This window comes from Rousettus aegyptiacus, unplaced genomic scaffold (genome assembly GCF_014176215.1).
Source record: "Rousettus aegyptiacus isolate mRouAeg1 unplaced genomic scaffold, mRouAeg1.p scaffold_m13_p_2, whole genome shotgun sequence".
Taxonomy (NCBI): Eukaryota; Metazoa; Chordata; class Mammalia; order Chiroptera; family Pteropodidae; genus Rousettus; species Rousettus aegyptiacus.
The window spans coordinates 56,095,070-56,118,911 of record NW_023416295.1 but is presented as its reverse complement, the minus strand read 5'-3'; the positions used below and the strand labels follow the sequence as shown (position 1 = coordinate 56,118,911).

The window sequence follows — 23,842 nt, the reverse complement described above, 5'->3', positions numbered from 1 at the left end:
TAAAAGGGCTGTTGAACTGTGTTGTTTAACTGTATATATTCCAATGCTAGGCAACTCTCCAAATCTTATTGTAAACATTGTATAAGGTCTCTAAGTTCAGCAAAATAATAGAGTTCAGTCTTTTTACAATCAACTCCAAGTGACAGTTGACTTCTCTTTAGGATTTTATATTGTTTGCCATAATTGTTTGCCATAATTAGTGCAGCTGGCTTTGTTACATAAAACAAGCTGACATTTGGAAATTCAGTCTAATGTTATACTCTAAGGGTGTCATTTTTTTCCCCATGAACAATGACTTGGTGTAGTGTTTTGTTTCCAGGTCTATAGATAAAGGTAATCTATTAGAAACTGTTAAGGTTGGAAATATAGAAATATATAATCAATAGCTATACTGAACAGGTATTAAGTATACTGGTTATTTTGTGATAACAACAGAAAAATTTTGTTAATTTGATGAAAATAATCATTTAAAAGTATTTCTAGGCAAAAATTCATGTTTTTGTACACTCGAAGTAGACACTAGTTTCTGTGCAATAATTAAAGAGTTAGGAAAGGCAGAGAACCACAGAATAAAAGATATATTCCTACCCCTGAGTTTTATAAGAATGAGGCTTATTTACTGTTCAAAGGACGTTGTTTATACATTTGAAACTTCCATCTTATAATTGCTCCAGGATTTATAAAGAGGACATCTCAGCAGGACAGCAAAATTTATTCAAAGCAATAACTGCACATAATTGGTATAAAATACCAGAACAGTCTGCTCTGAAAACTCTTCTCAGCAATAGAGTTCCATACCTTCAACTCTCTTTCTCTATTGAAATAAAATTTGACTTGTTCTCTTCCGTCACTTGAATCTTTCCTTCCCTTACCCAAATAAAGTATTTTTTAAAAGATCCTATGAAGACTTTCAACACAAATTATGTGAGAAACTTTTTTGATGCCCATGTGGTTTCATTAGTGTTTACCTGGTTACTACGGCAATGGGTAAGTAGAAAGAAGGCACGTTGTGAAAGAAAGCTGGTTTTACCTTTTATATTTTCACAAAACATTATGAGTTAATTATGTGTTGTATCACACATAAAAGCAAGTTAAAAATCATTGTTATGTTAGTATCAACTCAAGAACTCAATCAAATGAACAAAAGAAAGGAAGTTTAAGTCTGGATATTATTATACAAACTTGAGCAATACATTAAAGGAAAGTGAGTCACAGAAAAAGTCACATACATTACAACCATAACCTTTCTTTAGCATACCATACCATCGTCCTATAGAGTTACTTGGGTTTGACAAAATTCCTTCAAAAGTGGAATGGAAAGAAGAAAAATAAGAACTGCATCTTTCTATTTAAAGTACCATTTTGTGTATTAAAAAGTTATTTCAACAAGTTCTTTCTGTATGTTGATGAATAAGCTTACAATAGCTTTGCTAACTTAATCCACTTTAAAATGCCATTTGATAGGATTTTAGCAGATGTTTCTTCACTGATATGAATGAGAATTTATGGACAATTGTGTTGTTCTTGGAAGAGAACAAAAACTCTACGAAACTGGAAACATCACCTCTCAATCAATATTAAGGGTAAAAAAAATGTTCAACAATGTGAATGTAGTTAATGCCATAAAATTGTACAATTAAAAATATTTAAAATAGTAAATTTAATGTTATGTATATGTTACCACAATATACAAAACAAAAACATTCTTGAGTTTGTACAGCAAGAGTCATTTTAAAAAATTGTTATAATGAAGTTAGAACTTGTTCCTTTTAAAAGGCACGGTCTCATACATAACTGTTATGTCCTATTAAATACAGATCAAATAAAGCAGAATATGAAAAAGGTAGGCAAAAGGTAGACTTGAATAGAATAAGAATAATCAGAAAACAAATATTCATGAACTTAATGCCCTGTATTTTCAGTTGCATTATAGGTAATATGTCATATTTACTATGTGATAATCTGTTTCCTTATGGAACAATTACGAACTTCAAGTGACTGTTTTTTTTCAGATTCTAGACTTAAGATAATGCAGATTTCTGAAGACAAGCTAAAAGGAAGAAAAAGGGTTATAAAAAGAGCCAAGAGAACACTCTGATTTATCATAAAGCTGAATATATATATTTCTCTTTAAGAGAAAATATAGATGTTTTAATATATTATCAGTCGTGATTTCTTCTAGCTGTACATTAGATTTCCTATATTCATTCTTTGAATAGCTTTTTCGTAACCAACTGCTTATACATAAAAGCAAGTAGTATGGTAATTAAGGATCAAATATCCAGAATAAGTACATCACGGAAATAAATGTACTGTTTATTTTTAATTGAAGTAGACTCTTTAATGATGAGAAACCTAGACACAGTGGTCTATTTTTAAATATAACTCAGTCTAAATAAATATAACCTACATTTGCAAAACATACATTATATAACATAAAAGTGTTCTTGAATCTTTTGCTTTTATTAGCCAAAGCCTTAGGACCTGCTCCACATTAGTTGCTTTTGATTTCTTCTCTCTTTACATTCTGGCCACCAGTATTTGCAGGGTTCCTATACATGGAGGCTCGCATTCTGAAAACACTAGATCCAACTTCGAATGGATTTCCTACAAAAATTAAATCAGGGAGCATATATTAACAATTTATAACAGCTGCAGTGTCCAATATGAGAACCACTGGCCATATGTGGCTAAAATTTTTAAGTTCAGTTCCTCAACTGCATTTGCCAAATTTCAAGTGCCTAATAGCACCCATGGCGCCAGTGGCCACTGTATCTGACAGTGCAGGTAAAGAACACTTTCATCATCATAGAAAGTTTCGCTGGACTGAGCCACACTACAGCATTGTCTTAAAGAGCAAGTTTCTCAAATTTACTTGAAATTAGGTGCTTTGGATTACTTTACGTCTCCTCAAAGTATTTGATGTCAACACTTGTTTGGTTGTTTTCAGTATCTACTATGTAAAGGGAGGTACAACTCCACTAGCAACTAATTTTCTTAGAAACTTATGTACTACTGATAACAATAGGGCTAGCAAAATGCTTTGCACATAGTAGACATTCACTAAATACTACTTATTCAAGTAATTAATAATGCCCTGTTATTGAAAGAAACAACACTATCCATTAAGAAAAGTAGTTAAGCAGCCATTCGTTTATTCAACCAGTATTTATTGAGCGCCATATCTCTGCTCGCTTGTCTACTTTCTTCATCCTATTCTGTGCTGTGGGAGGCTACCCATAATGCCTTGCTTCAAAGGGATCCTCCTCCCTCCAGCTTTCTACAGGTTCCAACTGTAGGCACTGGCAGGAGATCCGAAGGTGAGAGGAGAGTGAGGAATTTTTGCTGAACACAGGTTGGCCTTGGCCTTGGACCTCAGCTGAAGATCACCGCTCTTCTCCAGCAGCCCTCCTCTATACCCTTCTAGGTTCTGGTCACAGCTCCCACCCCCAGCCCTAGACTATGCTTCGTGAAGGTGCCCATTTTTTGCTGGCCTCAGAATATGTCATTATCCCTTTTGGTTTCCCTAAGTCCTTCCAACACATTTGTAAATATTTTCATCTATTAAACATTCCTTTAATAACAAGTGTAAGTATGCCATAAGTTTCCTGTCTGAACCCTGACAATTAAAACCATGTATTCTTTCAGACAAAGTTCTAGGCCCTTAGAGACTTCCAACTAAACTTAAGAAATATAGTTTTTAGAAATATAGCCCTTTTGAAAAATTTTATTGCTTTTTGATAATAGTGCCCCATCCATATGTTATTCAAAAAACTACACTAATAGAGTAGAAATGTTCATTTTAATGGGCCTCCCATTTCTATACCTATTCTATCCAGTATACTTAACTTTAGACTGCCATTGAATATTTGTTTTTTGTATTTCATGAAGTGCAAACTAACTTAACAACAGTGATAGCCTGCTAAGCATGAACTAGAAGTCTAATAGTAAAGACAGAGATTAAGAAAATTGTTCAGGTAATTTAGACTAAAAGCCCATTTTTATCCTAATCATGTGTGTATTTTAAACAGAAGCATTTCGTCCCTAGAGAATTCTGGCTTCATATTTCTCTTTATCATGTTAGTAAACAAAAGATATAGGTTCGATTTAATAAACATTTATTTATTAAGTACCTACTATGTGCAAAGCTTTATAATAGGCAGAAAAAATGGACAAGATATACATCTTAAGAATCTTACATTCTTATAAAGGAGACCACAGATACAAAAATTACTGTTAACAAAATGCTACATTAAACTGTTACTAAATATACATATAATTTCATGCTATGCGTTTTCTTTCCTACTATCTTCTGACTTTTTCAGTATTTTCCCTCCTAACTGATAAATTACATTAGATGATAATGTAAATTTGTTATAGTGTAGTCTAAATGAAATGCCACTTAGTGAAAGTTTAAATATAAGAAAAAAAATGAATTAGTAAATTCTCATGTCTCAATTTTTTAAACAAATTAAAAATGAGATTTTACAAGCTGCCAAAGAATGAGTATATAACTACACAGAATTTGATACATCTGCCTCAATTTGCCTGTATATTCTTAAAAATTGTAGATAAACTGTGCTCAACAGCTTCATAATACATGGAGAAAGTTAAGAGAGAAGTTCTAAAACCAGGAATTTTTAGTTTTTGAAAGTAAACTTGGATAGGAAAGGAAATTTTGTGTTTCTTGGGATAATAATTACTCATGTGCTTATTTTAACCCTAACTTTCCTTTTGGACTTTCAGTCACTCTGAATTCGTAACTTTTTAACTTAAGACAAATAATCCACATGACTTCTAAGGTGTCAAGCATGCCCACCTTTCATTGCTGAATCTTAAATAAGTAAAGGAAATCCAAATACAAGACTGCTGCTGTCCTTTGGGAGACTAATTTACACACTAACAAAATGTTTTGGATCACCATGTTGTTTAAAATGATTCACTTGATCCCACTTAAGAACTTTCCGGCCCAAGTAATCAACTGCTCTGTAAAAAAAAGCACCCTGAAATGTCTAAATAGGCATGTCTTTCACCAATCTTTAAACAGACCACCACACCACCTAAGAAGAAACCTCCCTGACTATGACACTTGTCAATTAATAATGGGCCACAAATAACCTGGTTTTGTTACAGATTATACAGAGTCCCTACCACAATTTTCAGTTGCCACATCCCTTTCTGGCATTTCCTTCCATGCATCCCACAGCTTCCAAAGTTCACAGTTACAGTTATGGTTACACACACTTACGGGAGAGGAAAAAGAAAAAAAAGTTTAAACCAATAAGTGCAGAGGATTCTTGAAACAAAAAACAAAAACAAAAACAAAGGTTGTTACTGTTGTACCTTTACTCAAGCATGCATTCCTAAGAAGTTGGATGTAAATCAAATATAACAACGAAATCATCCTTTCTAACTGACTTAAGAAATTATTTCACAAACTACTTTTCTTAATATGTAATTAATCTTTAATAGGTCATGGTTCCTAATGGCTTAACTTTAAATTATACTTTCTGTCAAGGCTTAGTGACCTGTAATAATCTCTGAAGCGTATAAATTAACTAAGAAAGCATTTTCACTGGCGAATCTCTTTATAAACTGTGGAAAAATCATTCTCTTTTATTTGCCTGATATATCCCAATTTCTCCTGTATTTGATTTCCCTAATTTATAGCATATAGCCTGCATGATATTTTCAGCTAGTGTACTTAATGAGTATATGATCCAAGCAACATGAGGGAAAAGCTGTATCCAAGTGACACGTGGGTTTGTTGATGCCACTTACTGTGCATTTTTTCTTTCTGAAATTCTCCACACAATTGACTAAAACAGAAGTCCTGAAGCATGATCGTGTGATGTGTCAAAGGCTATCAACTATGGTCAAGTGTCTCAAGAAGAAATGAGATACCAGAGACTAGTGTGGAGTATTTGGCACTAGGAAGAAGATGGTTCTCATCAGAGTGGTGAGCAAGGGGTGGCTTTAACAAATAACAGAGGTTTTTTGTTTTGTTTTGTTTTGTTTTTTGCGAGGCAACCCTTGGTTAACCTCAAAGATTGCAAGGACCTTGTCAGCTTACAATCCCTTGTTATTTTTTATCCCTACAGCACCAGGTCTTCCTAGGTGGTCTCCCATCCAAGTACTACCTGACGCTGCTTAGCTTCCGAGATCAGACAGGATCACGCTTGTTTAGGGTAGCATGGCCGTAGACTAAAAGAGGTATTTGAACAGAGCTTCTCTGGATTTGAGTGCTTTGTTTATTTGCTTTATCCTGGTGTTGTTTTTGGTAACCAAACAGGTTATAGCAGGTAGTGATGGCCGGATAATGAAAGTTAGCAAGAATGAAGTAGTCTGGAGTCTGTTCTGCCAATGCGGGAAAGCTCCAGGCACACTGAAAAAGTGAGAGAGAGGGTTTTGGCTCCAGACCCAGGGCTATAAAACAAAGACCCTTAGAAATGTGATAAAGGAAGAATCCAGAAGGAGAACGAAGACACAAATACACCAGAAGCCATGGAGGATGAGCAGGGCTCAGCCATGGGCTCCCCCGCTAATCTGCAAAACTAGAAACATGAGAACAAAGCAGAAACAGCTCTGACACAGTTCTGGTAAACCAGAAGCGGCCATGTTAGTGGAAGGAAAGGCAGAAGTTTGGCCAGCCCTACCTACTGGGGTGACCTCAGAGTGACCACTACTGATTGCTAATCAGACAGCAGCTGGTGACTTTGGCTCATTCACAACCCAGTTCAACCTCTGTGATAAATTTCCTGAAATGACTGCTAAAGCTGTGTGTGGCCTCCCTTCTCCTTCCTTCCTCTTCAGGTCAGTGTACTGACCAGTCATGTGAGGTCAGGCCTCCACTCTCCCCATCTCTGGCCCTCCTGCCACTCTCTTACCAACTCTCTGCCTCTCTGGAGTTCTACTTCCATCTCTTCACTTTGGGTATCTTTCGTCATCTGTAAAACGAGTAGCTTGGACCAGACTATCTTAAAGTTCCTTCCGGTTCCCTGAGTCTGTGATTCTTGGATGTTATAAACTCCCAGAATAATAAAATTTAGAGTTGAAAAGAACTTCAGAAGTCGTCTATTCAACCTCTTACTCAACCTAAGCTAACCTAGCCAGAACTAATAAGCTTTGAAAGTTCTATGTAGTTGTTTTTGGCTGGCTGAATACAGCAATAATCAAAGCTTAAAAATCTTAAAGCATGAAATACATACATACACACCACACACACACACACACACACACACACGACTTTTAGAACATCTAAAGAAGTGTTTCAAGGAGCTGCAGCCCATAGAGCAGCATGTTCTATTGCTTAGAAATCCGTATCTAAGCAGCGTTCCCAATCTGTATTTTCACAATATCCAGAGCGTACTGAAAAATCACAAGGGATGTCAGGAAATTCTCCAAACACAACTAATTTTCAACTTATTATTATGCTTATAAATATATAAGATAGGATGATGAGATGTGGCAACATCAAATAAACAAAGCCTCAAAGGAGAATAAAGAGTATAAAAGGAGAATCAGTCATATTTTCATATGCATTCAAGAAAAGCCAAAAGAATGTCATCTATTCTTACAAGGTTTCATTTAGTAAGCTACTTTTCAAAATTAATTTTGATCTCTGATAATAAATATTCTCTCTCCCTGTTCAAAAGAATTCTTTTCTTAACAGAGCCTATGCCAACTATCATACTACAGATCTTGAAAAAAATCATTGGATGAATTTAGGAAATGATCACTTAAAACAATAATAATTTTCCATTGTGTTTTTTTATGAATTACTTTAAAAGTGGTGAGTTCATACATAAATAAGAAGAGTTATACTTACAAGTTTGAATATCAATTCTCCCAAAAACGATGTATAGATTTACTACTATTCCAACAAATAATCCTGTCGGATTTATTTTTTCCGGAAACTGACAAACTGATTCTAAGATTTACAAAAAAATGTAAAGGTTAGAATAGTTCGGACCACTTTGAAGAACATACACTTAATATATTGCTACAATAATTCAGACCACGTTGTATTGACACAAGGATATAGATGGAATGAAACAAAAAGTCCAGAAAAAGAAAGACATAAATGTGGACCTGATTTACCACAGAGGTGACACTGAAACTCAAAGGAGAAAATGCAAAATGTCTTTTCAATAAATGGTGCTGGATCAATTAGATATTCGATGGGGGAAAAAACACAAATCTTGACCCTATCTATACCAAACACAAAAATTAATTAGAAATGGATAGCAGACCTGAATGTGAAAGGTAAATACAACTTCTGGAAGAAAATATAAGAATGTATCTTCATGACCTTAAAAGTAAGAAAAGATTTCTTAAACAGACACAAAAAGCAATAATTATAAAAGATGAGTAAATTGGATTTCATTAAAATTAAGAACTTCTGTTTGTTAAAAGACATTAATCAGACAGTAAGAGGAAAAACTGAAAATTGGGAGAAGATATTCTGATATATGTATCTGATGAAGAATTTGTATCCAGACTATATTTTAAAAACCTGTAAACTAATAAAAAGAAAAATCCAATATAAAAAGTGAACAAAAGGTTAAGTTGTATGTTATGTGAATTATAGTCAACAAAGCTGTTATCTTTTTTTAAATTAGCAAGAAACTTCACAATAGGTAGCCAAATGGCCCATAAACATGAAAAAGTGCTCAACATTATTAATTATCAGGAATACAAATTAAAATCATAACAAGATACTATCCACCAGAAGCACTAAAATTAAAAAGACTGACAATACCAGGTATTAGCGACATGTAGAGCAATTACATTTCTCATGCTTTTCCTGGTAATATCTAGTAGTATCTGCCAAAGCTGAACAAACACATATCCTATGACCTACCATCTCCTCTCTTAAAAGTGAGTGCATATGTTCACCAAATGACATAAAAAAATAATTGTGCCAATTATGGAAACTCATAATAGCCCCAAATTGAAATAATCCAAATGCCCATTAAGAGTAAAGTAGACAAATAAATTGTGGTATATTCTGTGATAGAATACTACATAGCATTAAAAAAAGGGCCAACATCTGCTACACATACATCATGGATGAATCAAAGCAAAACAGTAACACTAAAGATGCCAGACACAAAAGGATACATACCATAGGTTTCATTTTTAGAAAGTACAAGAAGAACAGGAGAAACCAATCTACAAAAACAGAAGTATGACTAGTGGTTTCCTTTGGGGAGTACAACCTGGGAAGGGGCATGAAGGTGCTCTCTGGGTATTGGAAATGTTATAGAGTGACCTGTGTAGCTATTATATACTGTATACTGATCTATTTAAAATATGTGCACCTTACCTGCATGTATTCTGCCTCAATAAAAATTTTCAATAAACAACTAAATAAAATTATCCCATTGTGCTCCATGATGGCCCAAATCATGTCTTATTTACATATTTGCACCTTCAATGACTGCTCAGTGTTTGTTGAATTTAATTAAATTGGCCAAGTAGTTCCAACTACATGATCTTAACTAGATGATTTTAGTAGAATTAGTCTTGAGTTGTCAATAGTAGAACTAATGCTTGCTTCCTGCAGGCTCCTTTTAAATTCCCAATGCATTCATATTTAAAATATCTGGCTTTTTTTCCTCCCCCAAAAAAGGGAGATAGGCGTATTTGCATATTGAAAAACAACTCTACTTGCCAGGTTTAACAAGATTTAAATCAAAAAGGCAAAAGGAAGAGGAAACAAAGAAAGGTGCTGCTGTGGCGCCCTAGAAAGCAGATGTTCATTAGGGCCCAGACACACAGATTACTATCACAATGTACTTATCTGAACATGCTATCGTCAGACCACACAGTCAAATCAAATTTCGAAGGCTCAAAGGATGTGCACAGAAGAACATCCTGTACTGCTGAAACATGAATTTGAATTCTGTGATAGAGACAGAGGGGTAGAAAAGAACACCAGATTTCACCCACTATCATTTTAAATACTATTTATACATTAAGACATAATCTGGTCTTTTAAAAAAAGCAATAGAAATCAAGATTTTAGATTTCTGCTATTAAAATTAAAATCTGAGGAACTATTACCAAGTAAGAAACACATCTTTCTTAGTCTTCCGCAAATTAAAAAACATAATACTTTTGTGATTATCTTTAGATAAAAAATAGTTTTGTGAAATAGTCAAGAAACCAAAAAAAAAGGTTATGAGTGATTTTAAATTTTAGTATGGGTTAAGAAAAAAGTGTGTCTTACCATTTCGCTATGTCATATTTACATTCCAATCTCATTAGAGTATACATTTATCATCAAAACATTTTCTATTATGATAATTATGTTCTTTTGTTCAAAGTATTACCTCATGTCTGCACTTCTATAACACACTTGTACATTACCAAGTAAAATTTTATTTTAAATTTCCATATAAAATTGGATAAGAATCACAAAGAAAATCCAATTCAAAGAAGCAACTGTAGTTAGCAAATTCTTAATCATAAACTGTAGCATGGAGAGGTAGTAAAGTTTCTTCAGCCAAATTAAGTCAGGTACGCTTTGTCCCTGGATTTGGGCAAATGCAATGAGAGTAGCTTATATGTGACAATCATCACCCTGGTAGACCCAACATTAGCACACACACCTGTAGAAGTTAAATCCAAAGTGGCACTGCTCCTGGTCTGCACGAAGAAAAGGTGAGGGCAGGAGTGGAGAAGAGAGAAGGAGGAAGTGAGGGAAAAGAAGGGAAAGAGAAGACACACTGAGACTGCCCAAACCTATGGACTCTATCCCCACTTACTCCCACTTTGCAGCCCTTAGACATAAAATATAGGAAATGAGTTTCAAGTTCAAAGCAAGAAGTGAATTTTTTAGAACAAAACCTGTTGAAAACACAACTCACTTGGGTAAGGTATGCCCAATGAGTAACAAACACACAGAGGAGCCCCAGAAAGATACCAACCATCTGCCCAGCGTTGTTGTTATCATTTAATAAAACTATGCAAGTGATCAAAGTTGAATGTAACCTACGAAGAGGCTGAGGTTAGGAAACTTTTTTTTAAGACTTCCATTTTTAGAACAATGAAATTAAACAAAACTGTGCTTTGTGTGAGGCACAGAGGACCTTGAGAGTATTTCATTAATAACCTGAAAATAAAAACTATAATTTTTCTTTTTATAAATGTCTGCATTTGTCAAAAGCATGTTTGGTATGAATCCAAATTGCTGTTCAGAAGACAAAAGTAAAGCTGGCAGTATCATAAATTTCTAATAAAATTTACTTTCATTAGAACCAAATATTTTATCTGAGACTGTATTATATAAACTGTGAAAATACCTCACTGTTATTTTACAGGTAAGAAAAGGTTAAGAGGTTCTCCAGTAGTAGAAATATACTCCCAATTAAAAACTTTCAAAATCACCATGTTTCAAAAGTATTAAATACGAAAAACAGTATAGTGCCATTTAAAGAGCTTACGTATAAATATAAATTTATCATCTAAAAATCATTTTGGCAACTTTGATTTCTTTCTTCACAAGAAAATCAAGTTAAAAACACGGGATTCCATGATATAGCCATTCAATTCTGCCCACTCTAATTATTAAAATTTTCAACTTATGTAAAAAAACAACTACTATCATGTACAATGGGCCCATACCTGCAGAGCTGGAAAAATGATGCATTTTTCCTTCAAGACCAGTAAAAAAGAAGGTTTTTTTTTTTGTTTTTTTTTTTTTTTGCTATCTACAAAATGATCTAATTGTGTTACACAAAACATTTCCCCGAAGCCACTCTTTATCTGGGACCCAGCAGTCGAACAGCACCATGTTGTTCAATGGGCAGCCAGAGGGCTGGGTTCCGTATCCTACACTGAAGCTGAAGAGAGGACAGCATAATATGACTCCTGGAGGACTGAGCTCCTTTGTAGAGATGAATAACAGCCGATTTTAAAAGAAGTAAAGCTAGATAGTGACCAAATAAAGAGAATAAATAGCTAGGTCCACAAAAGATCAGGAATAATAAAAAAAAAGTGCGTTGTTTTCTGATAAAATGCCAACTCACATTAGACACAGTATCAATGTGTTGATTGCAGACACGTAATGATCTAATTAGTATCACAACAAGACTCCAAACTTATTTTCCCCTTTACCATGAACCAGGCAAATGAATCAGGAGAAATAAATATCATTTCAAGTGGTTTAAAACCATAAAAGTAACATTTCTGCGTAACCTTTATGTCATCATTTAAAGATTATATTCTCAATCTTTCACAACCCTAATAGGTTGCCTATGCACATTTATAAGCATAAAACTCGAAAAATAATAATGTAAAATAAGGTAATTGAATATGAGAATCTGAGGGGAAGGAGTTAACATAAAGTATCAAAAAATGTTATCCTTTAAATTCTAAGTACTCATAAGAGGATTGTAAAGAGAAGAAAAACAAAACAATGCTGATTATCGATTCAAGAAATTTTCATTCATTAACTAAAGCCCAACTTCTTTTTAAAGTTCCCAAGTTTATTATAGCTTTTATTAGCACTTTGCTTTTTTTATCACAAAATGCATGGCATTGTTTTTAATCCCACATATAGATCTTAGTGCCTTCTTTGTCACTTAGACCCTTGGTTAGTATGCTCCCTTGCTGGGTGAACTATCCTGCAAAATGTTCTTTGCTTATTTCTTGTATTGTGTCTATTCTATCTTCCCTGTTAGCTGGTGAGATGCTGGTGAGCCAGGGAACAGATATTACAATTCCTAACCTTCCCCAATGTCAAGTGCACAGAATGGTTGCCCTGGGGTCACTCCAGTAATATAATCGATTAGTTAGTATTTTAGCCCTCCATGAACCTCAGCAATTTTCCAACAAGGTACCAGCTTAAAAGTAAACAACTCCAGAATACAGATGTTACAGCCAACATAGGAGATCATCCATCAGACACTGAATTGTGTGTTCAAAGTACCCGATTTACAAGCAGGTTAACTGTTCTTATTAGCATCTAATCTCTCTTTCATAATCTAGGTTTTCATATTCATCATCCAGAAGACTTTTCTTCATCTTCTAAAATGACAAATGTATCCATTTAAGAATTAGGGAAAAGGCAATGTATGGAGGACAACGTTTTATACATTTTCTCCCCTAGGATGTCTAGGATTTTGATTTTTTTCCCTCTCCTTTTTATTTCTCTTTCTTCTCCTCTCTCATCATCGTCATCATCATCATCATCATCAATTTTGAACTGCTTATTTTCCAGTGCTTGTTTGAAAAATTAAAATATTCACATAATTAAGTTAAGGAGGCTAAAAGCACTAAGCAAAAATAAGAAATTCAATTATAGGGGATACATGTTCAATTTGTTCTTGGCTTAGCTGTCATCATTCTCTTGATACTTTTCCCCTCAATATCGACCTGATTAAGAAATGTTTAGTTTCTGTTATCAAATTGGTGTGTCCACTCAAATTTGCACGTGCGTTCGCACATGTGGTTCTGAGAAGACATTTTGCTGTGTATCATCTAACAGAACTGCTAGTGGTAAATGTCTGTATCGCCCAAGTGCTGCTCCTCTTGAGGCACAGCCCAGTTCCACCTGGTTTTACTATTTATTCATTACAATAAACAGCAGAGAAAACAGAACATTTAAATTTATTCCACATAAAACCCCCAAGCCCAGTGTTCAATTTTGAATACTAGTTTAATTTTATACCAAATATTATGGCACTGCATTTAAATCAATGACTTATCGTTAAAGATTTTTCTTTAAAATAAGCTATGTTAGCAACATTGACTAAAACACTTCCACTTAAGAGCAACGTGACATGTTCTCGCTTATTCCTATAATATATCCCAATGAATGGAATAAAAAGCTAGATGGCTGAATGCCATGTTGAGAGTTATGCAACAGTCAGTAACTGAGAGAGAACTAGAATTCTGAACACCTCAACGATAATTTATATCTTAGTTATTATCCATTAAATGTTTTTACCAAGCCTGAAATACCCTGGTAAAAAAGGGGGTTTTCTTGAAAATTAAGCAGGAAAAAGTCTGTGTTGTGTTGGTGAAGGGCAGTAATAGGGGGCGAAGACAGGCTGAGTTACCGATTCATCACATATCACATTCCCCCCTTAATATACACTATGAGATTTTTTTTTCTGGATCCATATTTTTTAATAAAGATTGCACAAAAAGGCACTTTTGACTCCAGAAATTAATCATTGACCGACTGATATGTGATTCATCTTAGGGATCATACTCAATTCACAAAATATTTGAAATATTTTATTACAAGAATAAAATAAATCAAAATACAAATCAAACTATATTGAGATTTCATCAGAAAATTATGCTGATTATAGTTGTAGATTTTGATCTATGATTTTTTTTCTGGTCTAAAAAAAATTTGGCGGGTACTTATTCTCAATAATAATAGTCATTTACGTGCATTTATTTAGCACCTAGTATTCTGGGAATCAAGCAAGAAACCAGAAGAGTGTTGATATCCTTTGAAGAGAGACAGACTAACACTGATATAGCAAGACCATGCTTGGGGAAAATAAACTTCTATGAACTGAAGATCCAATATTAAACAGACTAGACAAGAAATTCCTCATCTTTAGAAAGAATGAACGATATGTAAGTGTTTGTATCATTTTTACTAAGCACTTAACCTTCCATTCTTGAACTTCCTCACATGATTTTTACTGGTTATGCAGATATGGAGATAAAAGGATTTTCTTTTCTGGCAACTTCTTTCTTAGGAAAAAGAAAAGGAAAAAAAGATCCCTCTGTCTTTAGCTAAAAGACCCCTAACTTAAAATTTCAGTACTTATTTAAATAAGCTGGAGTAATTTTAAAGTTTTAATAAACCATTAAGCAAAATACAAAGTCCGAGCAATAAATCAGACGAATTTAAATTTTTTTATTTCTTAAAAGTGTATTACATGGAAATTGCCCATATCTGAAATTAAATTCAAACCCAAGATTGCCAAACATGTAAGGTATATCTAGTTATGCTGATACTAACTGGTTTAATACTTTCCAACTTCTCTTCACTTATCTTTTCCTGTTCCCTTCTAGTAGCTAAAGATTTGGTTCCCAACATACAAAAAAATTATGTGTATTATGGGAAATTCAGAAGAAATAGCTCTCAGAGGGGAAAGGTGCTACAATAACATTCCCATGACCTTGAGTCTTCCAACATCACTTCCAGATAGCCACAATATTCCACTCACCTAAGGAAACAGGCGTATTCATCCTCTAAAATATTGCATTACTTTATTATAGATACACTTATACGAACTTTATTCAACTCATAAATGTGGTTACTTCTTAAGACCCAAAGCACCCCAAGTCTTAATATATCATTCTTTGTACCTCCAATCCACCTTAAAATGCTTAGTCGTTCTACATATATCAAATCATGACCGCTAATTCCTGTAGAAAAAGGTTGACATGTTATTCATTTAGCTACAACTAAGTAAAAGTTAAGGAATTCACAAAATATTAATGCACCCAAAAATTCAATTCAGAAAAACTGTTTTGTTCTAGTAGGCTTTATTAATAGAATCCAAAACTGTACTCGTTTTCCAGCTTTTGAAGCTCGGTTCAGATATGTTCTTTGGTATACAGTTACACAAAAATGGCTTTAAAATCAACTTTGTTTTAGAAACAAACATTTCTTTAGTATAGAAAACAATACTGTTGTATACATAAAAACTTAAACATCAAGCTTTTTCAATACAATATTTTATAGAAACATATTTTCGTAACTGAATAAAGATCACAAGTGCATCAAATTGCTTTTAATTGATACAAAATATTAGCAAACCATGTAAAGAACATTTTGTACTTCCCTTTCTTCAAAAGAAACAGAATATTTTCGATTCTCATAAAATATCTGCATACATGCATTGGTAAGTTGTAATATCTTTGAAATAAACAGACCATAATTCAAGGGTTGGCTATACTTACTATAAGTGAAATTAATGTAGTCATTGTTTGAAAATGCATAATACAAATCTTTAGAATAAAATACGTTAAATTATCAGAATTTTTCTGTGTAGCTTCAAAGCGGACACCATATTTAATTTTTCATACTATAGCATGAGTCATTTTATGTCAGAAAATCCTTTAGAACAACATGTGCTCATATGTATGAAGCTATATCAAACTACATCTTTGAATATGTCAGGTAATAAAGAGAACTTGCTGTGATAAGACCATCCTGACAGAAATACAAAAACCCGAAAAGCATGAAACATCAGGTTACTTGAAATCTATGTTGCCCTACACTAAATTATTATGAAAATTCCAAGATCTCCTTCATTTCTACCCATGTCATGCCCTCCACAGCATCCTTAAATTTACTTTATGCAGCTGTATTCCTTTTTCTAATAATTTTCTCTTCCTGTCAAAGCACAAAGCATACCAATATGGTCACACACTGTAATACAGCTCCATCCATTTTTTTTGTTGTTGCTAATAAAATGTAGAAGCAACTGTTTTTTATGGGGAAAATTCTAAGTAAATTTTCCAAACAGACTCTGATTTGATGATTAACAAAAGAATAATCTGACATTTGTTAACTTTTAAAAGTATGGGAACAAAACTCATTTTCAAGTGCCATGTTAATTGGTATCTACTACTTTTGATGAAAAGAAATCCTATCGGTTTATTCTTCCTCAGTTTAAAACAATCACATCCTCTCTTGATCACAAGTTTAAGTCAAATAACACTTTGTAAATAACTGTCATTCCTCAGTTTTTGATACAGCCTCCAAACAGAAGTTTCAAAAGAACTCTGACCAGCAAACACATCACTGTACTTTAAACAGAGTGATGTTTTCTATCTCATACTTCAGGGAGGTTGAAACACGCACACACAGGCAAGGATCATCACTGTAGACAACAGATTCTGAGTTTATTAACTATGTAGGTAGATTAGGCAACGCTTGCTTTTAAACTAACCATAAATCAAATGAAGTCTCTTTCTTAAATGACTCACACTACCATGTTACCAACAGATACTTAAGGGAAAATAAGAAAAGGGCTACATGTTTTGAACTGTGCATATCGAAAATCTGCAGCTAGTCACTTTATATTTTAGGAGATGTCTCTTACTGAGATAATCAAGATACTTTACAATAGGGAATTTAGATTTAATTATCAAACTTTAATACCATGTTATATAGGTCAAGTGAGTATGTGTGTCCTTCTCCGGAAACAAAGGGATTCGGAGTAATAGGATTTCAGATTTCATAGTAGAAATAGCAAGATATGTTTTGAGAATGTCATTTACTGTAACACAAATCAATATTAAATGCTTTATGCAGGAAGAACACTTTCAGAAAATGGGCCCTAAAGCTTTCTGGGATCCGACCCTAATTACTAGAGCAGGCTCTTGCCGTTTGTCTCTCTCTTCAATTATTTACGGGGCAAAAAAGAGCCAAATGGCATTGCATTAGCTGTATTAAATGCTATGTACTTGGTTTCTAACTTACTAATGGTACATAAAAATTACTAAGGTGAATGTGCTTGTAGGAACATGGCCTTTTTTCTTCTTCACCTGAGTGTATTTATTATTCATATAGTTAAGTGTTAAATAGGCTGTCCTTCAGCCACCCAATGCTGCATAATTTAAACAAGTGCATTAAACATATATGACATTTAAAAGGTAGTACATTGATTATTGATTATGCCTCAAAATTTCTTGGAACAACTTATATTTACAATGTAGCTTGCAAAACAAAACAAAACCAAAAACAAAACCAAAAAAAAACATGCACCACCCTCCAGTTTCTGACAACAAATTTATGGAGACGACACAGAAATGGATAATGGGTATCCTTGCTGCTACCATCTTGCTGCTTTCTAGCAACTCAAAGTAAAATATGAATTGGAGGGAGTGAAAATGAGGCCCTTGGGTGCCAGGAAATTTCTGGTCTCTATGCTGACAAGTGTCCTTTTTACATGGACAAATACAGAGCTATGTTGTAGTGCGTAACATGGACCACACACACTGTAAGAAAAGCTTATCAAGGTTGAATCAGAGATTCTTTGCACCAGGCCAGAAGTGCCCTCTGCCAGCAACCAGGGCATGATTACGATCTCCCAAAGTAAGTTCAGGCACTGCATCCATATTCTTTTGTGATCTAGAAGGGCACCTGGAGTCGTGAGAGGAGATGCTAATTGCTGAAGAACGCTGGTGCAGCCAGCTTCCACCTTCCCAAACTGTGGAAGAAGCTTCTAAAGTAGTGAAACCCTCTCTTCATGGACTTCATATATATTTTTTAAATGAGTCTAGGAGGCATCGAATTCTCATAAAAATAATATAAGCCCACTAACCAAGTATCCAGGGTCCCTAGAAAGCCAGTCGCAATTTGTACGGCTACACGTCACCCTCTGTGTTACCCAAGAGTCTGTCTAGGCCACTTGTGAAAAATCGCCATTGGATATCGATCCGTGGTAAATATATAAGGTAGTATTCTTCTAAACTAAATACAAAGTCACTTCCTCCTCTGCACTGAAATCTGCCCACTGTCCTTTCGTCGCAAAAGCTACAGGGATGATTGAAAACCGACATCAATGAACGCTGAGTGAACTTTGGCCACTTTTCTACCCAAAACACCAGCGTAAAAGTAGAAATCAGTAACCAGGTGAAGCGCCACACCGCACAAAGATCAAGGCGAAAGTGGGGCGCGCAGGGCCGGAGGTGGGGTGTAAAGCGTCCCGTCCCCCACTCAAGCCCCAGACGCCGCGCGCGTGGAGGCTGAGGGGCGTCCCCCGAGGGGTGAGAGGACCCGCGCCACTCTGAGGGAAGCTGAGAGTTTCTGCTCGCAAGGCGAGGCCCAGGAGAAGGGGTCGAAAAGCCGTGCCGCCAGCGGGTCCTGCCGCGGGCCCCAAGAGTCGGCGACCGAGCAGCCAGCGCGCGGCGAGGGGCTCCGCGAGGGGCGCCGATCGGCCCCGCGACCCTCCCCACCTCCCAGACCAGGAAGGGGCTGGCGGCTCTTTCCTGTCTAGTCTCTCCCCCCGCGGCTTTCTGTAACCCGATCCCCGCACTGCGCTCCCCCGGCAGCCGCCGCCCCGCGCGCCGCCCGGCTCTGCCCAGGCCAGCGCTATAGTTAGCAACCTTCCATCAACTCCGCCGGGGGCAGCGGGGGCCCGCCGCGCGCCCCTCCCCGGGCCGGTGCCGCGCGCGCCCCCGGCGTCCTCACCCCTGGCACCCTTTTACCTTCGCTTGAAGATACTGGGGGTAGTAGTAGGTGGCGTACTGAGGGTACATCTGCTGTTTCCACACTTTGCCCATGAAGCTGGAAGGGAGCCTGCGGTGCAGGGTCGCGGGCACTTTGGGGTTTCCAAGTCTCGATTTCTCCTGCCTCTCCCTTTCCGGCGGCGGCGGCGGCTGCCGCTGCTCCACCTCCCAGCCGGGACAAGACGTCCTCCTCCTCCTCCTTCTTCTCCCAGGCAAAGAGAAAGAGACTGCAGAGCGCAGAGGGCACCCCGAACAGGGCGCTCCCAAGGAGTTGCCTCCCGGAGCCCGACTGCTCCGGGGCTGCCAAGGGCTGGCGCGCTGGCCGCTCCGCTCCGCTCCGGCGAGCAGGCTGAACGGGAATAGGAGGTGATCAATACAAGTGGAAAGTGCGGCGGCGGCGGCGGCTGCGATCGGTGCCAGGCGGCATCTGGGGTGGGTGCGCCGGATTGGGAGAGGGGAGAGGGACAGGCTTGCCGAGGCCGTGGGGGAAGGGCGGGCGGGGGCGGGGCTTGGGCTCAGCGGAGCCGGGACCCGCTGGAGGTGAGGGCTGAGTTTTAACCACTCCTCACCTCCGAGGCTGGCGGTTGGACGCGCAGAAACCCTGGGAGCCCCGATCGCTTTGTGTCGGAGTGGGGGGTGGGGGAGATTTGGGGGACTCAGCTTAAGAACTGCAGAGTGGACTCCTCCTTTGCTTCTGAGTTTATATCCCCGTAAGGGGGAGGAGAGGTAGGAGAAAGAGGAGGAAATCTGATTAATCTCTCACTTCCCCCCTCCCAGTGATTTTTTTTTCACAAGGGAAGAAAAATGATTTGGTGCCCAACCACGAACCTGGAGTCGGGACACCTGGGTTCTCCTCCACCCCCCCACCCCGGGCCACCACACTGATTTCCTAGGTGACCTTGGGAGGGTTAGTGTCCTTCGGTTTGGTTTTCCTAGATGCGAGAGGTGAAATTATGCCCTCTACACAAGGGGAGGCAAAGCTCGCGCGCGCATACACGCACGCGCGCGCGAGCGCGCGCACACACACACACACACACACACACACACACACACCTCTCACAACAAATAGAGGGATCCTTGTAAAGGGGAGATGCCGCTGAAGCAGAATGTTATTATTAGAGGACACAATGTAGGCATCAGCTTTTCTCTGTCTTTTCCTAATGCTGCCAGACAGTCTGTCAACTCCCACTCAGGAGCGAGGAAACTCCCTGAGTTTGGAATATTTTAAGGCCATTTTGAAAGTCACGCTGGCATATTGTTGCCGTGTGCTTCAGTGACATATAAAATCAATCTCTCTCTCTGCCTCTCTCCCTCTCCTAATTGTCACAGCCCTAGACAGTCCCAGACAGCAGTGGTTCAGTTCACTACATAACTAGATATAATTTAATGGAGTTAATTGGTCCTTGAAGCTGCCTTAGAAGACTTTTATATTCTAGCTCAAAAAGAGATAATACCAAAATGTACAAATAGGATAAGTAAGAAAGCACCTCCACACTGGAGTTCTTGTACATCTAATAAAATGAAAAGTGAATTTGTTATTAAATAGACCTTGATTACTTTGTCTTGTCATTTCGGTTTTCCCAAAGTCTGTTACCTTAACGGCACAAAAGGTAAACCCAACTCAAATGGAATGCATAATTTTGCTAAGCAGTTACATTTTTATATGATTACATTTCAAAACAAGTTTAGTAAGATACTTTAAAATAATGAAATGTTAAGCTGAAACCTTTATAATCTTTATAGGATTTAGACAAACTTCTGGGTTATACATTTTGACAAAAGAAAATAAGTTTCTATGAGAACATTTTGGATACACCAGGTGGTAACTCATGTTCTCCTTAAAAAAAAAAAAAAAATTTGACAACCTATGTGAAATCCTATACAGATACTAGTATTTACCAAGCTTCTGCTATATCCTGGGCACTGTTGAGGTTAATGTTAATCTGAAGGTTGGTGTGGTTAACTGTCTAGCAGGGGAACTTAAATAGTTATTTATATTACATCATTGTGGGACCCTTCAATGTTTTTGAGCAGAAAATTGACATTAGCATGCGCGTTAAGAGCCTATGAGGACTAGGAATAATGGTTTAGAGGAATGACTGAAGGAAGAGAACAAAAACAATCTGAGAAGTTCTATGTTTGAGATAAGGGAAATTATCAAATTTAGACTGTTCTACATTTTTTCTGGCTGATGAAAATTCAGCCTGTTTTAGAGAGCCCAGAAGCACACCCACAATTATGTAGACACTTGATTTATGACTGAGTTGGTATTGCAGAGCAGTGAAGAAAGAATGAGCTTTTCAATAAATGATTCTGGGTCAATTGGCTATTCATATGGAAAAAAAATGAAATTGGAGCCCTGCCTCACAAAAAGGGAAGAAAAAAAGCTCAAGTGAATTAAAGACCTAGATTTAAAAAACTTAACTATAAAGCTGTTAGGAGACCATATAGGGAATATCTTTATAGCCTTGAGGTAGGAGAAGATTCTTTAATAAGGTGATCAACAGTGCAGGACTGATCAATTCAACTATATTAAAATTCAGAACACTGATTCATCAAAGGATTCTATAAAGAAATGAAAAATAGACCACAAAATAGTTATTTGTAATCTATATAACTACAAAAGATTAATATACAGAATATATAAAGAACTCTTTGAAATCAATAAGAAAAAATAAAACAACTAGTTAGAATATAAGCAAAAGAATGAATGTATGTATTTCATAGAGGAGGAAATACAAGTGGCCCTATAACATATGAAAAGATCCTCATGCTCATTATTAAAGGAAATGAAAATTACAATAAGATAAAATTTCACATTCACCAAATTAGAAAAAATTAAGACCTCTGAAAATATTAAGAGTAGGTGAAGCTGTATAAAAGGAGAAAATCTCGAAAACACTGCTTACTGGATGAAGTATAAATTGGTACAACCCAAGTTCAGCATTACCCAATCTCATTTGTATGTATGTTATGACACAGTAATTCTACTTGTAGGTATACACCTCAAAGAATTTTTTTATATTTGTACCAAGAAAGATGTACAGTAATTTTCATAATATACTGAAAATAACTAAAGCTTCTATCAACTATAGAAAGGTTAATATATATGCATATAATAGAACACTTTGCAGCAGTGAAAATGAATAAACTACAGCTAAAATCATCAACATGGATCATTTCAAGACTGAAGTTGAAAAAACAAGTCAATATAAAGCATGATTCCATTTGTATGACCTTGAATAACAGAAAATATGACTCTGCACTAAATTGTGTAAGAACAGATACATTGGCAGTAAAAAAGAAAGAAACTATGAATAAAAAAGAGGGCTTATTACACAAAATTAAGAATAGTGGTTACCACTGAGGGAGAGGAAGGGAGATGTTCAGGGAGGGCCAAAGGGGACTTGTAGAAATGGTAATGCTCCATGTTTTGCACTAGGTTGTAGAGCTATAGGAATGTACTTTAATATTTTTCTTTCAGTGGTTCATAGATTCTTTTGTATGTTTGCTATATTTTATACCACCACATTTTAAAAACAAAACTCAGCTTTTAATTTTAATTGATCATTTTTAAAAATTATTTGTTTATTATCATTTATGCCTACAGCACCCAGTCTTTCTAGGTGGTCTCCCATCCAAGTACTAACCAGGCCCACCCCTGCTTAGTTTCCAAGATCAGACATTGGGCTTGTTCAGAGTGGCATGGCCATAGACCATGGATTGTGGCTCCACTGGGGTGTGAATCCAGGACCTTCTGCATGTAAAGCAGAGGTACTAACCACTGCACCATGGAACCACATCTTCATTTTCCAATAAATGCAATAACAGAAGAGAATAAAATAATAACTTCTTTGTTCCCAACACCAAGCTTCCATATTTATTCACATGTTGTCATTTATGTTTCATACACACAGAGACACACATTTTTATTTTTCTGGAGTATTTTAAAGAAAACCCCAAAACTCGTATCATTTTACCTGTGACATCTTAATATCCACCTCTAACAAATAAGAACTTTTTAAAACACAATATCATTCTCACAACTAACAAAATTGACGATTATTTAAGATCAACTAATACCCAGTTCTTGTTCAGTTTTCTCCAATTATCTAAGAATTACTTTTTGTAGTCCATTTGTTTAAATCAGGATGAAACAATGTCCAAATGTTAAAATTCATTGATATATCTCCTAAGCCTCTTTTAATATATAAAAATTCACCCAAACTCACTTTTTAAATAGCTATTTATTTGTGAAAGAAACCAGGTCACTTGTCCTATAGAATTTCCCACATGGCTGATTGCAAACTGGTGGCATCATTTAAAGCGATGGTTAGTTCTAGAGGTTTAATTACATGCAGGTTCACTTTTTTGGCAAAGAATACTTCATAGATAGCCTTGCACACACATAGGTGATATGATGTGCATCATCACATCGCCTCAGGAGACATATGATGTCCAGTTGTCTTTTAATGGTGTTAAGATTGATAAAAAATAAATAAATAAATAAATAAATAAATAAATAAATAAATAAATAATAAATAAAGTCAGGTAATGTCGGTCTGATGGATTCATTAAAAATGTCCATGGCATGGACCTAGAGGTTATAATGCTGAGTGAA

General features: G+C 36.2%; 1 protein-coding gene and 1 pseudogene across 4 annotated transcripts in view; both read right to left on the bottom strand.

The window, feature by feature from the left end:
• The window catches only part of RBMS1 (RNA binding motif single stranded interacting protein 1), a 195,375-nt gene extending 175,695 nt beyond the window's left edge, over positions 1-19,680 (bottom strand). The window contains exon 1 of one of the 4 annotated variants that reach the window (XM_036236517.1): positions 19,201-19,680. In XM_036236517.1, the coding sequence (XP_036092410.1) occupies positions 19,201-19,275 (75 nt within the window). In that variant the 5' untranslated portion in view covers positions 19,276-19,680. The remainder of the gene's footprint in view (positions 1-19,200) is intronic. The other 3 variants (XM_036236518.1, XM_036236519.1, XM_036236520.1) reach the window with 3 other exon arrangements.
• Positions 19,681-22,822: 3,142 nt separating this feature from the next.
• Positions 22,823-22,938, bottom strand: LOC118614220 (annotated as a pseudogene).
• Between the last annotated feature and the right edge of the window lie 904 nt (positions 22,939-23,842).